Source organism: Crotalus tigris, unplaced genomic scaffold (assembly GCF_016545835.1).
Source record: "Crotalus tigris isolate CLP2741 ecotype Arizona unplaced genomic scaffold, ASM1654583v1 scf7180000021055.717220, whole genome shotgun sequence".
NCBI classification, from domain to species: Eukaryota; Metazoa; Chordata; class Lepidosauria; order Squamata; family Viperidae; genus Crotalus; species Crotalus tigris.
Window position 1 is genome coordinate 666,021 of NW_024098332.1, and position 16,778 is coordinate 682,798.

The following is a 16,778-nucleotide window of genomic DNA, read 5'->3' on the forward strand; positions in this document are numbered from 1 at the left end:
CAAAAAAAAACAGACATTTGCCTGGAAAGAACGATTAAAAGGGGAAAAATGAAAAGGAATGGACTAAAGAAACAATAAAATAAAATAAAATAAAAAGGACTACTGTAAATAAAAATGAAGTAAAAGTGAGAGAGCACAAAGCTTTTTTTCCTGTAAACTCTTCCTAGCTAGGATTTCATTTTCTGACAAGGAAAATGGAATGCTTTGTGAGGACCACAGCAACCAGAATTTTGTCACAGACAGAGAAACTAAAATAACAATAACAATAGCAGACTTATATACTGCTTCACAGTGCAGCCCTCTCTAAATGGTTTACAGAGTCAGCATATTGCCCCCAACAATCTCGATCGTCATTTTACCAATCTCAGAATGATGGAAGGCTGAGACAATCTTGAGCAGGGAGACTTGAACTGCTGACTGCCAGCAGAATTAGCTTGCAATATTACATTCTAACCACTGTTCCACCATGGCTCTAAAAGCTTCACCATTAAGAAAATCACCCACTGAATCAATAGCTTTGCAGCAGCGGAATTAATAATAATTACATTAAGGCATGGAGTTTACAACTTTGGGGATTTTAAAATATTTTTTTAAAATATAATCTAAAAGAATCAGAAAATAACCATGCTGCTGTGACTGTTCTTTATATTGCTGTAAAGCTGAGTAAAATCCAGCATATTTTCAACTGAAAGTTCTGAAACTTAGCTAAGTATGGATTGATTGATTGTTTGATTGATTGATTGATTTGTCTTATCAAGTCAGTGCTGACTTTTTTCAATCCTAATAGACCTTCTTCAGGATTATCTACCTCCAACTTTTAACTTTGGATCTAATAATGACATATCCATTGTCCCTGTAATAGGGACCACTCACCTTTGTGCTAAATGTTCTCTTCTCTTTCTACTCCCAGCATTATAGACTTTTCAAGAGAACTAAATTTTCATAAAATTGGTTTAAGATATGATAATTTGATTTGTAGCTTTTATTTTCAAGGGATTATAGTTTTTCTGAGAGTAAAACATTTACATTTATTCTCAAAGGGGTTTGATATAGATTAGGTTAAGAGGGAAATATTGGTGTTTTAGGCTGTTTTGGGTGGTAGAACATAGAACAATAAAGTTGGAAGGGACCTTGGAAGTCTTCTAGTCCAACCCCATGCTTGAGCAGGAGACCCTATACCATTTCAGATAACTGGTTGTCCAGTCTCTTTTGAAATCCTCCTGTGATGGAGCAAGATTGACTGACTAACTGACTCACTGCTTTCAAATCAGTGCTGACTTTCTATAGCCACATAAACTTTCTCTGGCATTATCAATTCCCAGTTTAACTCTTCAGGTCTTTCAGTGATATATCTATAGCCACTGTAATATTTGCTTTCCAGTGCCTTCTTTCTTCTGGAATTTAGTAGACTTAACCAAAAGAGAAGGAAGTGGCTAAAGATAATAATTTACATCTTTAATGCTTATAAAAAGATATTGGACATATTTTCAAAATTATGATAGCAGCTAGACATACCCATCTGAGGTTCCACATAATCCAGTACATATATTTTTTAATAGTTGGTAGACAATGAACATAATAATACCATGGAGAATAAATTATTCCCTTGCTACAGAAGACTTCTATTATAAATTCTTGCTAAATGTATGATAGGGCTGGTTGCCATATAAGTATCTGGTCTACTGGTTTACATGTTGTACTGGAATCTGATTCATTTCCAACCACAAACATTTTTTTCTTCTTTTATAATATGAAAGAGCAAAATAGCTCCTAAATATAATGAGAAAATAGGGAAGTTGATCTTTTAAAAAAACAGCATTAAAGTTGATATAGGTTACTTAAGCATAGTGATATTTTAAGTACCTAAAAAGATCCTTCTTTCAACAATTTATGATACATATGTGCCTAAAACAACCTTTGTAATTTAATATCTTCTTTTAAACCAGAATAAACAACAACAACAACAACAATGAAATATATTGTACCAATAGTAATAGAAGCCATCAAAGCAACACCCAAAGGGATGCCTAGATGCATGGAAATTTTGAACTTATTAGATCTGAATGTTCTGACTTTGCAAAACACCTTACTTGACACTGGCTATATATTCAGACATTACCTTAACAGCTCTTAGGTTCTTGGTTAGGACTTGAACTATTAACTTTTTACCAGTCCCAGACTGTGAATCAAATTGAAGATTAAATCTTAAATAATAATAGTAGTAGTTGTTGTAGTAAACTGGCAGTTGTGACTTCATACTATTGTATACATAGTAATAATGATAACACAACAGTAAATAAATTAACCAAGTTTGTCAAATTTCCATGACAAAATAAATAGATAGGAAAATAAAAGGTTTTAAGTGTTTCTACACAAGTTACCCAGAATAAGAAAAAGTAGGCTTATAAAAGTGAAAATATTAGACTAAGTGAGAAGATTCAATATACTGAAAGAGCTAAAGATTCGACACTGTTAAATGATTAAATGAAGAAAGTCCTTTAGTGCTCAATGGTAAAATTCTAGGATATTAAAATGCTGATTTCATAACTGTTAAAATATTCTTATGTTTGGAAAAAGAACTCTGTCCAGCCACCAAACTCATTCAAAGTTTCCCCTTGATTTGGAAAATGGAGTAGCTCTATCTTAACATCACAAATCAGAGCATTGAAGCAGGCTGGTCTGATTTTACCTGCTGATTCTCTTTGATAAAATGGTTTATCTGTATTTGCATAATGTATAGAATATTGAAGCTTCACAGGGAGGAATCAAGCCTGATGTCATTTTTTTCATAGTCCAATTATATAAAGGACCATCAGTGTGGAAATTAAGATGAGTGTGATGGTATAATCTGGTAGCCATATGAGAAAAACTTTGTCTTTTTAAATAGTCAAAATCATTTGTGTCAGACCTGCAGTTATTTCCAGTCTGTTGAATGTTTTGATTTTTAGAAACAGTATTAAAATCCCTAATTTTATTTTGCTTTGTTAGACAGCAGAGTTCCTATTTTTATAAGTATTTAATGGAATTGTCTTGGCATTATACAGAAAGGCATTTTTTTTTAAAAAAATAAGTAAATTGAAACAGAATAGAATAGAATAGAATAGAATAGAGTAGGGTAGGGTAGGGTAGGGTAGGGTAGGGTAGGGTAGAGTAGAGAGAGTAGAGTAGAACAGAACAGAACAGAACAGAACAGAACAGAACAGAACAGAATAGAATAGAATAGAATAGAATAGAATAGAATAGAATAGCTTTATTGGCCAAGTGTGATTGAGACACACAAGAAATTTGTCTCCGGTACATAAGCTTTCAGTGTATATACAGGCAACAAAGTAATGTAATCATGTATAGTAACCAATAGGAGAAGATAGTAGAAAAGATATTTTAAAATATACAATGTTTTATATTGTGTTTTTAAATGCACAATATTTTGAAAGAAGGAATCATAGAATTAAAATTTGAATAAAACATCAGGTTTTAAAAGAGTTAACTTGCATTTAAGGAAAAATTATACAACAGACATTGTAATGAAATTTTTAAAAATAACATAAGGTGACTTTACCAGCCAAATGAGAACTTGACAATTTATATTTAAGAAGTGAGGTAGCTTCAAAGAATAAATATTGGAAAAAGATAGCTATGTGTTTAAGTAAACAACATAAGATCAATTAAGTTAAAGTGTAATTTCATTAAATGTCCCATGCCAAGATGAGCATTTATAGAAATTCAGATTGATTCTGAATTTAATTCTTTTTCAGATACTTTTCATATATTAATTTAAAGACTTGAGTCCACATATTTTTGATAATACCTCTAGGAAATTGTAAGCATGGCATGTTTGTTAAGTGTGTTTTTATTTTAGATATGTATCATGGAGAATTGTAGCACAGCTACTGAGTTCATCCTAGTGGGTTTCAGAGACCAGCCGAAGTTGGAAATAACATTTTTTACTATTTTTCTGGTATTATACATTGTACATCAGTGTGACTGTGATTGGAAATGGTGGTATGATCACAATAATAAATACTGATCCTCAGCTTCATACACCTATGTACTACTTCATCAGGAACCTATCCTCCCTGGACCTCTGTTACTCTTCTGCCATTGCTCCAAAAGCTCTAGCTAATTTCCTTGAAAAGAAAAATATCATTTCTTATGAGGGCTGTGTGGCCCAGTTGATGCTCTTCACCATCATTGTTACCACGGAAGGTTTTCTTTTAGCTGTCATGGCCTATGACTGCTTCATTGCCATTTGTTATCCTCTCCTTTATCCATTAAAGATGTCAAAGACTTCTTGCCATCATTTGGTGCTATCTTCCTACATATGTGGTTGTGCCAATGGTGTGATACAGACTACTGTTTTTTTCCATCTCAGATTTTGCAATCACAGCAAGATCAACCATTTCTTCTGTAATGTTCCTGCTGTCATGAATGCTGCTATGACAAATACATACATCAATGAAGCTGTGATGTTCTCTCTCTGCAATGTTATCATTACCCTTACTACAGGGGTAATATTCACCTCCTATGCTTACATCCTCTCCACCATCCTCAAGATGCATTCAGCAGATGGCAGACAGAAAGCTTTTTCTACCTGTGCATCTCACATAACAGCTGTAGTTATCTTTTATGGGACTGTTTTCTTCATTTATGCTCAGCCAACATCCATATCCTCCCCTTTTCAGAGTAAAATTGTGTCAGTGTTCTACACTTTAGTTATCCCAATGTTGAATCCCCTCATCTATAGCTTTAGAAACAAAGATGTCAAAAAAGCTCTGAGAAGGACTTTGGGCAGACATTTTGTTTTCATGAATTGATATAAACTGAACAAGCTCTCTAGCTTTGAAACTGCTCTTCACTTTCTATGTGGCTTTTGGAAAGGGAAGTTAAGAAAATTGTCTTTTTTGATGAAATCTAGAATTCTCAAGAATTGTTCAAGTGTTCTCTGTATACCAATGGCATAATAAAAGTTGTATTAATTATTTGGACATTGAAAATTGCCTTTGGTTTCTCCAGACATTTAGTATCTGTGTTTCTTTTTTCTCATATTTTAGTAAAAAAATAAGTATTGTTTTCAACCTTTTTTTCCTGTGGATTACTTTAGAAAATAACTTTATTATTTTGTCCATATTTTTCTTGTACATTGTATTTGCAAACAAATGTTTTTTTCTATAATCAAGCAGGAATTTCCCTATAAAATTGTAATGAAATATAACCTGGCTCAGGCTCTGTCAGCTGGAAATCCCTGTTTAATAGACATTCCTCCTTTGAATCCCTGACATACTTGACACATTACCATTTGATCTATTAAAGTGACACTATGAAACAAAAAAAGGTCTAGTGGTGTGTATTACTTTCATGTGCAATGTTTTTGATTTTATATTAAGCACTGGCTTTATATTTCGCTTTCTTCTTGTGTTTTGTGGAATGCAATTTCTATCTATGTTATTTGCCTGGTTTTTGAGCTAAATATTTAAAAAAAATATTCTAGGCTAATTGACTAGCTTTACTCATTCTCCTTCTTCTCTAACAATTGTTTCTCATTTTTACATTATCTCCACAGTTCTTCACATTCCTTCAGCCAAAGGAAAACAGAAAGTATTTTCCATATGTCTCAAAGGTGCTTTTTGAAAAGGCAACTGTACTATTTTTTTTCTTTTTTTTATTAAAAGTTTTTTTAAAAAAATTACAATATATAACCCAAATCCCTCCCACCCCTCCCCCCCACATCCCAGAGCTGATTACATGGTCACAAATAAACAATCATAATCTAATTAACATTACCCGACTCTACTAACAATCAAATCCATAACATACTTTAACTCCTTTTTTCAAAACAAATATTAACAAATTAAAAATAAAAATACTACAGTTAAACCATAACACTAAAAATAGTATAAATTCAATCATATTAAACTGTTAACAATAACCTAAAATCTACTCGTAAGCAAGATAGTACTTTTCAGTCTCATATTTCTTTTAAATATAATCAATCCATCTTCTCCAGACCGAAATGTATTTTTCTTGTGAATGGTCCTTCAAATGTTCGCCATTTCTGCTAAGTTAGACACCTTAAGTATCCATTCTTCCATAGTAGGCAAAGAGTTTTTCTTCCAATTTTGCCCCACCAATAATATTGCAGCTGTTATAAGATTCAACATCAAATTAATTCCTTTAACATCAAAATCAACCGTAATGCCCAACAAAAATAATTTGGTTAAAACTATTTTTTTTTCTTGAGGAAGAAAAAAAAGACATTTCATTTCTCATCCAAGAAGTCACAACTGATGAAACTTCTTGGATGAGAAATGAAATGTCTCTTCTTCCTCAAGGAAAAAAAACAAAACAGTACAGTTGCCTTTTGAAAAAGCATCTTTGAGACAATAATGACCTGAATGACTAAGAATCTTCACGGATATTTTCCATATGTGTGTCATGCCTTTTGATAATCACTATTTTCTACTGAATTTCCCTTTTTATTTATGCACATCCAAGGGCCCTCACATCTATTGATTCCAATAAGCTGGCACCTGTCATTTATACTGTTCTAACACTACTTCTCAATCCTATCAATTGTTGCCTAAGAAATCAGGAATTCAAAGATACCCTCATCAAAACTATTCCTGGGACTTCTAGGATCTTAATCAAAGGGGTTACTACACATCCTGCTTGTCCTGACATAAAAACATCCCAAAACAATTTGCTGAAAATATGTACCACAATATCATCTTCAAACCATTCATCAGTTGTAGTCTTCACAGGTATTTTTTTGTTTTGGGCTTTCTGGCTTCTATAAGCACCAGCAGTGCTATATCATTTCTCTTTAATGATTCATTTTGTTATAGACAATTTCTCTAATTTTATACTAAGCACTCAGTGAGTGGTCATATTTTGTGTGTGTGTGTGTGTGTACATATCTTTTTGTGCATATACATGTGCAAATGAAAGTGTAGACATGTTAAAATACACCTTCAAAATAAGAATTCCTTTATACCACACTACACTTTATTAGCTTCTATAGTTTTCTTCACAGCAATGCTAAAACAGAATAATGTTTGCAATAGACAACATCACCACCAGATGGATCTATAGCTGGCTGAAAAACCACACTCAATGAGTAGTCCTCAATGGCACTACACCCACATGGAGAGAAGTAAGCAATGGGGTACTACAAGGTTCTGTCTTAGGCCCAGGACTCTTTAACATCTTCATAAATGACTTAGACAAGGAAATTGAAGGGGAACTCATCAAATTTGCAGATAACACCAAACTGTCAAGAATACCCAACATCTCAAAAGACAAACTCAAGATCCAAAAAGATCTTGACAAACTTAAACAATGGGCCCTATCCAACAAAATGAGTTTCAATGTGGAGAAAAGCAAAATCTTACATTTAAGCAGGAAAAACCAAAAGCATGAATACAGATTGGGCGAGACCCAGCTTAAAAACAGTTAACTGTGAGAGGGACCTTGGAGTCCTAGTGGATGATCACTTGACTATGAACCAGCAGTGTGCAGCAGCAACCAAAAAAGCTAATACAATCCTGGGTTATATAAACAGAGGCATAGAATCAAGATCAAGCAAAGTACTAGTACTGCCTTACAAAGCCCTAGTAAGACCACTTAGAATACTGCAGTCAATTTTGGTTACCATATCACAAAAAAAATGTTGAGAGTTTAGAAAAAAATCAGAGAAGAGCAACTAAGATGATCAAAGGTCTGAAGGCTAAAACATACAAAGAATGGCTGTGGGACTTGAGTTTGGCTAGTCTAAAGAAAAGAAGAAATAGGGGAGACGTGATAGCAGTGTTTCAGTATCTGAGGGACTGCCATAAGGCAGAAGGGATCAGGATGTTCACCAGAGCACCAGAGGGAAGAACAAGAAACAATGGTTGGAAACTGATCAAGGAGAGAAGCAACCTGGATTTAAAGAGAAACTTCATGACAGTGAGGATAATCAACCAGTGGAATACAATCACCTGCCTTCTCCTGCTTAAGTGGGAGGGGGCTGGACTAGAAGACCTCCAAGGTCCCTTCCAGTTCTATTCTATTCTATTCTATTCTATTCTATTCTATTCTATTCTATTCTATTCTATTCTATTCTACCTTTGTCTAAACTTTAAGCTATTGCTGGTTCAAAGTTTTTTTTACCGCAAAAGAAATTACAAAATTATATTATCTTACCTGTAATCTTGTCAAAGAGTCTTCCATACAATATCATTTATTCATTAGTGAATGAGCTCTGTATTTTACAATATTGTACTTTTTAGAAACTATTTTATTAATATCTCTTAAAGTTTATAAATGCTAATACTAATGCTACCACCACTAATAATAATGTTGCAAATACCTTGGACAGTTGACAAAGACAAAGCATTACATGGCATATACATTTTTGGAAAATAGTAGGGAAAACAGATAGCAACAAGTCACAAGAAGACTGGCAATAACTAAGAGCAGAAAAATTGAAAAAAGAGACGAAGGGGCTAATTCTGGCTGTACAAGACCAAGTCTGAAAAAAAAAAAAAAAGCATACAAAACCAGAATTGAGAAGAAAGTGACACATAGCAAATGCCCTCTATGCAAAGAAGAAAATTAGAAAAAAAATGGAAAAAAAATCTGGAAAAGGTTATACACTGTATCACTAGACTTATTTTAAAAATTCTGAAGAATACAAATTAACTAATTCAGAAAGGGTAATCTCAGTAACAACAGACATCATCATCATCTATGCTGGTTTTAAATCAATATCTTCCACAATAAGGCAAAACAAAGAGAAAAAAAGACTTGAAAACCTCACCAGGAAAACACATCCAGAAGTCATTTTAATGGTGAGTAGAGGTGACAGATAGGGTGATCTTTTCTATTTCTACCCATCAATAACATTTGTTGCCACATTCTGACAATACAGTAATAGTATAAATAAGCTTTTAAATATTCAAGAAGAGCAAGTTCATGGAATATATATAAAATGTAAAGGTCATGAGACATAAAACAGTGATATATATTGTTGAACTATGAATTCATCTAATTGTAGTTGAATAAAATTATAAGAATCATTTGTATCCAAAATATTTCCATTTAATAATTTTAAATTTTCTGCAAAACAGATTTCATGGGACACAATTTTTAAATCTGAACTACAATATGCCTAATTTAAATATTTCAAATTTAGATATTTAAGAATTTAAGAACCACGTATCTGCATCCAGTTTCATTATGCTAATATTCTTAAGCCAAACATTGTCCACCAAAATATATTTTTTAAGTTTCAAACGTTCTCTTGAATATTCTGTTGAACAGATGAATCTGTCACTTCTATTTTATTCCACCCTTTTAAACAAACAATTTTTCATTTATGCATTGCTCCTTCTATGAGGGAGATGGATGGTTAAGAGGTTTGATATATAAATAAATAAAATAAAGGTTCATATACCATTATAGAAAGTGAGTAGAATAATATAGAAAAAAATTGATATATGTATATTGTCATATGACAATTATTGATCAACTAATAAAAACTTTCTCAATCATAACAAGTCAAATCATATAGACAGCTATAAATAGAATTTTACAAAGTGATATTAGATTTGTGAAAGAAGTAATAACATCCAATCATATCAAGGTTAGTATCCTTTTATTTCTAACTATATTTGGTGTAGTATTTTAAAAATCCATTTTTTCTGTAATTTAGAACAAAAGAAACTTTAGAATTCTTTATTGGCCAAGTGTGGTTGGACACAAAAGGAATTTGTCTCTGGTGCATAAGTTCTCATTACATACAAGTAATAATTATTTAAAAGTAGTAATAATAATAATGATGACGATGATGATGATGATGATGATGATGATGATGAGATGATGATGATGATGATGATGATGATGATGATCTCAATATAAGGTCAAAATTGAGAAGACAGCAACAGACAGTAAGCAAAGAAGCTGAAGAAATAGTGGACCACCTGGTAAGCTGTTGCAAGAAGATTGCACAGACTGACTACAAGCAGCAGCATGACAAAGTAGCAACAATGGTGCATTGGAAGATCTGCAAAAAATATCATTTGCCTGTAAGCAAAAACTGGTGGGATCATAAAATAGAGAAAGTCATAGAAAATGATAAAATTAAACTGCTCTGGGACTTCAGAATTCAAACAGACAAGCACCTGCAACATAACACCCCAGACTTAACAATTGTCGATAAGAAAGACAAAAAAGTCTGGATAGTGGACGTGGCAGTGCCTGGAGACAGCAGAATAGACGAGAAAGAACTGGAGAAGATAACAAAATACAAAGACCTACAAATAGAAATAGAAAGACTGTGGCAAAAGCAAGCAAGGGTAGTACCAATAGTAATAGGCTCCTTGGGTGCAATCCCAAAACAACTGGAGCACCACTTGAACACCATTGGCATTGACAAATTCGCTATTAGTCAATTGCAAAAGGCGGCCTTACTAGGAACTGCTTCCATCCTGCGACGATATCTGTAATACCATCAAACATCCACATCTGCCTATCCCAGGTCCTGGGTAAGGACTCGATAGGTAGACAAAATGCCAAATCCAGTCTGAACATCTGGCTGACTGTGTGATAATCAATAATAATAATGATAATAATAATAATAATAATAATAACAACATACAAGTGATAATCATGATCATAAATAACATGAAATACATTCATCATAAATCATAAGATGGAACACTTAGTGATAGTCATAGAATACTAGCTAAGTAAAATTTAAATGTAAAAAAAAATGTTTTAAAAAGTATCTGGATCTGCCCTATGCACCTGCAACCACTTACCTTGCAGCCAGCCTCTCTTCGCTGGCCAACTTCTTCTGAGGTGTCTTCTGACACCAGGCTTGCATTTCTCAGTCACAGGTCTTTCCTGAAGGCCTGTGCAGCTGAGAACCAAGCTATGGATTTAATCCATAGCTCTGTTTTGCAAGACCTCTGAAGCTGAGGACTGGGCTATGGATTGAATCTATACCTTGGTACTTGGTTACATAGGCCTTCTGGAAAGACCTGACTGCAAAATGCAGGCAGGAATGCAACTGCAGAATGAAGCTGCTCCTTCAGCCCCAGAAGAAGTGGACCAGCTTGTGGGGGGGGGGGGACTGTTGGTGCTGGATGTGAGTAAGTCATCCCCTGAAAGTAAGACCTGCTGCCTCTTTTGGAGGAAAAAAATATTAAGACCCAATCTTATTTTGGGGAAAACATGGTATGTCAAAATGCCAACAAACATGAATGAAATCATCCATATTTTGTCATTTGTTTCCCTTGCCCACCTTTGAAGATATCTACATCTAGAGCAGCTTTGTCAGCCTCTCCAATTTTTTGTCCTATGATCACATAATCTCTTACCATTGGATAAGAGATGACCATTGGATAAAGGGATTAATAGCAGATGCATCCAGAGACACTCAGCTTGAGAAAATCTAGTCAGAAGCCTAGCAGTAACATCTGGGGTAATTTTTTCAAAGCTTCTTTCACTTCCTTGTTCCTCAAACTGTATATAAGGGGATTGAGCATAGGAGTGAGAATGGTATAGAATAGAGAGAACAGTTTGGTTGAACTTCTTATTAATGAGTCATCTGACAGGAGGTAAACAATCATTAATGATCCATAAAAAATGGTGACAACAATTAGATGAGAGGAACAAGTAGAAAATGCCTTTTTCCTCCCAAGTGTCGAAGGGTTCCTCAAAATGGCCAATATGATGAAAATGTAAGATGCAATGGTCAACATAAATAAAGGAAATGTAAATATAGAAGATAACAGAAAGGCTATTTCAATAAACAATGAATTATCACCACAAGCTAACTTACTCAGAGGGACAAAATCACAATAAAAATGGTCAATTTCATTGAAGCCACAATATGTTAACTGTGCCATCCATGTGACCACTATTGAGACAGAAAAACCGCCACCTACCCAAGACCCAGTTGCTAAAGAAATACAGATCTTTTTATTCATACATAAATGATAGTGTAGTGGTTGGCAAATGGCTAAATACCTATCATAAGACATTACAGAGAGAAGACATGTTTCTGTAGTCACCAGAAATCCAAATAAATACAACTGAGTAAAACAACCAGAAAATGTTATATTTCTATTCCCTGTTATGAAGCTGGACAGCATTCTGGGCAGGATGGTTGAGCTATAGCAAATCTCCAGACAGGATAAGTTTCCCAGGAAAAAATACATGGGGTTATGAAGATGTCTATCAGTCACTACCAAAATAACAAGGATAAGATTCCCAGTCATAGTCATAAAATAAATGACAAGAAACAGTAAGAAAAATAGAATCTGCAGTTCAGGCTGGTCTCCAAATCCGAACAAGATGAATCCTGTGATGATGGTTTTGTTTTCCTAATGGAAAGAGTTTATATATATAAAGTCATATCAAAATCAAAAATAGTAATGCATGCATGAGGAAAATTATTTACATAATTTTCATATAAATGTGCATTTATATAATACAGATATTATATAAACATTAGAGAGAGAAAGAGAGATTAATCAAACATTGTATTATTCAGAATTCAGATAGTTGGATAAAAAGTATCAACCTAGATGGATTTTCTTTTTGATTCCTTGCTACTGTAGATGTACAGAATGATACTACCCGTATCTAAATTGTACAGCAGTATAAAATATAGGAGTAGCTGCAAATATAATGCTAACATTACCTTACTTCAGGTATGGATATTTTTTGTAATAATGTGGTCATATCATTGAGTTAAGTTTCTGAATTCTTACCTCATTCATTGATAAGATAGTTAAGTATGTATCTGAGCAACAAAGTTACTTGGTTTCTTCAACAAGATGCAATTTATCTAACTTGTTCATAACTGATTGCTTTTATTTTATCCAAAGAGAACTTTAGACTCATGAGCCAATATTCTTAGGGGTATTCTTTTAAGATGTTATGGGGATTTCTTTGAACATTTATTTCTTCAATATTTCCATATCCTTACTATGGGAAATATTTGATAGCAGTTGAAGAATGAAATAAATATAACATGTTCTATTTGAGTTGATCTGTAATTTTCTTCAGAAATAAAGAAATGTCATTCTATTTCCACATAAACATTGGAACAGTACATCAAAGCAAATTACATTTTGGAAAGAATTTTAGAAACTTCTCTCTCTCTGCCTAAGTCCCTGGGTCTCTTTCTTCTTTAAATGTAAGATCTTATGTGCAATTACAGAAAAGCTATGAATTAATGATTTTTCTATTCATTTGAAACAAAGGACACAGATGGAAAGCAGGAACATACAGGGATTCATCCCAATGAATTGAATATCCTATACAAAAAGAGTGTAAAAGTGGGATCAATCTTGGTTTTGTGGGATAATGTTCCACAGGGACATCCACAGGCACTGTAAGGTTCTGCCACAGCTAGTCCTCCCAAGAAAGCAGAACTCTTGAAACAGGCATTGTTTCAAAAGGAACTTTTATTGAGAGTTAGTGATAGCAGAAGAGCAAAGCAAGATCTACCATTTTGCTGCGCAAAATGTTACATTAAAGCATTCCTTTTAAAATCCCACCCCATTGGCCAAATGTCCAGGTTGATTTCATCCAGTCCTCAGGTACGAAGATGTTATGGGAACAGAGGTCATAAGTGCAGATCCCAGGCACTATTCTTAGGGTTTTGTTTTCCCCTGGCCTCCTCCTATTGGAATGGAGATAAAACAGAGGGCCCAGGGCACATTCCTCTCCCATTCACACCATAAGGCATCAAAGGGGTGAGGAACAAAGCAGAGGAAACACTAACCAACCTCCCTCCTGCCAACATCATGGTCTAACAGCCTCATCCCTCCCAGCAAAATGGCAGAACCTGAAAGCAAAAAGAAAGAGAAAAGTTGAGGGTCTGATAGGCACCATGGAGAAGGCTACTTAATGTATCTCCTTAGAAGAAGGTCCCACATTATTTCTTGTCTCCCCATTCCACTAGGTCAGATAGATGTGTCTGGTATGGCAGTGGTGGTGCTATGAGCCAGGCAAGGTGATGGCATTAGTTCTGAACCTGATGCAGTGGCAGCATCAGCTCTGAGCCTTTTATAGTGTTGACAACTCCAAGCCTGGCATGGTGGAAGCATCAGCTCTTAGCCTAGTGTGGTGGCAGTGGCTGAGGGTACAAGTATGGCACGGTGGCAGTGATGACTGTGGGCCTGGTATGGTGACATCAATAGATGTGAAAATAGGAAAACCCCACTGCTGCCACTTTCCCAATGCCCAGCTCATTGCACTCTGCACTCTGGGCTATGCCCACCCACTCGCTCACTGGCCACCCACTGTGTGGAGTTGTTCTGTGACAAACTTACTTAGATATTTGTGTCCAAGAGCCAAAGAAAAGAAAAAATTAATGTACCATTTTTGCCTTTATGTAAGCAAAAAGGGCAGTTGATGTTAGCATAAACCAGGGATAAGAGGAAGCAAGATAATTCAAAAAGTAGGCCAAATGCTTAATTCATAAAAGCTAGAACTCAAAGTAAGTTTGCCAGTCTTGGGAAGGAAGAAGTAAACATAATAGGGAATGATAAAGATGGGAAGTAGGATCATCTATTTTTTTACTTTATCATTCCTATTTTGATAGCCAAATGCATGTGTATTTGCCAGTGTATCTATTAATTTGCTGAACTTGTTTTAGTTAATACAGATAGTCCTCAATTTACAACAGTTCATTTATTGCTGTTCTATATACCTAGGTGATTAATAATGCCTTATTATGCTCCTTTTTGTTGTATAATGTTTAAATAAAATGTATTAAACAGAAAACAGTTGCTTTTTTCTGCTAAACTATCTTCCCCATGTAGATGCCATGACTACTTCATCATGAAATACCATGGAAATGTATCCCTTATTGTATCAAAGGGTGACTTTTTATTCACAAGCTTCATATCCCCATAAATTGCAACATTCTCAGAGCTATTGATAAGACGTGTATTTTCCACATTCAAGTTGCTGTAATAATAAAAATCAGCATACTAGCATTCATAATTTTTGAAGTCTAAGTACCTTATATTACAAAGTGTACAATGCCTACAGAGGACTTTCATTCATAATTTGCAGTATAAACAAAAATGTATAACTAAAAATTTTATTAGTCTCATCCAACATGGTAAATGAGAGGCAAGTGTTCTAAAACTGTCAAGTCATTAAGATAATAAGTGAAGACCGGAGAGATTGAGGATCCAATCCATCCTGAAACATAAAAATATATATATATGGGTGGTTTTGTATTTTCACTATATCTCTATCAACATAAATAAACTTTCAGGGTTATTCTGCTATGAATAAATTGATCCATTATCTGCATGTGGGATAAAAGGCAATATACAAATATAAAGAATTAAATGAAATAGGTAGTTTATTTTATTTGGGGAGAGCAAATGTCCCATTAGTGATAATGAATTATAAAGGGTGAAATATATTTTCATCATTTACACCCAACAAAAAGTGACTTTTTACCCCAAATCTTTTTCACTGCTCTTTTAACTTCCTGATTTCTCAATGTATAAATAAGTGGGTTCAAAACAGGGGTAATTGCACTATACATAAGAGTCAATATCATGTCTCGTTGAGATGAGGTACCCACTGTAGGAATCATGTAATTAAGCAAAACAGGAACATAAAGTAAAGCCACCATAGACAGGTGAGATCCACAAGTGGAGAAAGCCTTTTGCCGCCCACTTTGGGACTGCATTTTGAAGAGGAGGAAAGTAATAATGTAGAGGTAGGAAAGGACTGTAATGAGAAAAGGGCCAATTGCAATGCAGCTGGTCACAATATTGAGAAGCATAAGGCTGAGTTGTGTGCTACCACAAGCCAGTTTTAACAATGGTTTTGTATCACAGACAAAATGTTCAATGTGATTTGATCCACAAAAGGGTAGATAAGCAGTCACTACTGCATGCATCAAAGCATGAAGAAAAACAGTGGACAGGGAAGCTGCTGCCATCAGGATGCAAACCTCTTTTCTGATGACGATGGTATAGTGCAAAGGCTTGCATATAGCAACATAGTGGTCATAGGCCATGACACCAAGAAGAATAGCTTCACTGCTGCCCAGGAAGTAGAAGAAGAACAGTTGGATCATGCAGTCATTGAATGAAATAGTCTGCAGCTCTGACAGAAAGCCAGAAAGCATTTGGGGTACTGTTGTTGAGGAGTGGAAAATATCAAGGCAGGAAAGATTTCCAAGGAAAAAATACATGGGGCTGTGAAGTTGATGTTCAATTAAAACTACAATAAAAATAGTTCCATTCCCAAGTAAAGTTGCCAAATACAACATCAAAAAGATTGCAAAGAGTAGTTTTTTAAGTTCCAAGACTTTGCCAAAGCCTAGTAAGATGAATTCACTAACTTCTGTTTGGTTTTCCATCACTAAAAAGGAAACAGAAGTTGATACAAGTAGACAGAAATAATTGTTGAGTGTTACAAACAATACATTTGGCAAGAAAAACATATAAAACTTAAGTAATAAGATACAAGCCTGTAACAAATAACAGATAAAAAGAAAAAAGGCATGGAAATGTTTATATACATTAATACATAATTTTATTGAAGTAAGAACATAACACATTTACAATAGCAAAAGGTAAGCAGAGACTATTCATGTTTCTTAATCAGAATAAACCTATTCAATGAAGCATGTAGTTATTGTATAATATTATTTGTCACCTCTGAGAAGGATGTTTTTCTGAATGTACCTATATATTTTAACCATGGAATATTTGATTATATACCCCAGAATTGAATAAAACTTCCTTTTT

At 34.3% G+C, this 16,778-nt stretch overlaps 2 protein-coding genes and 1 pseudogene across 3 annotated transcripts; 1 reads left to right on the forward strand and 2 right to left on the reverse strand.

The window, feature by feature from the left end:
• The first annotated feature begins 3,868 nt into the window (after positions 1 to 3,868).
• Positions 3,869 to 4,814, forward strand: LOC120320000 (annotated as a pseudogene).
• A 5,884-nt stretch (positions 4,815 to 10,698) lies between these two features.
• Positions 10,699 to 12,894, reverse strand: LOC120319994 (olfactory receptor 2AP1-like). 2 transcript variants are annotated; one of them, XM_039369415.1, is made up of 2 exons: positions 12,759 to 12,894; positions 10,699 to 12,368 (listed from the first exon to the last, which is right to left on the reverse strand). In XM_039369415.1, the coding sequence occupies exons 1-2, from the start codon at positions 12,765 to 12,767 to the stop codon at positions 11,439 to 11,441; spliced, it is 939 nt and encodes a 312-aa protein (XP_039225349.1). In that variant the 5' UTR covers positions 12,768 to 12,894; the 3' UTR covers positions 10,699 to 11,438. The 2 variants fall into 2 exon arrangements, with proteins under 2 accessions (XP_039225349.1, XP_039225350.1); XM_039369416.1 differs by lacking the exon at positions 12,759 to 12,894 and adding an exon at positions 12,689 to 12,748.
• A 2,548-nt stretch (positions 12,895 to 15,442) lies between these two features.
• Positions 15,443 to 16,387, reverse strand: LOC120319976 (olfactory receptor 12D3-like). Its single transcript, XM_039369371.1, has one exon. It carries the CDS (start codon positions 16,385 to 16,387, stop codon positions 15,443 to 15,445), a length of 945 nt encoding a protein of 314 aa, XP_039225305.1.
• Between the last annotated feature and the right edge of the window lie 391 nt (positions 16,388 to 16,778).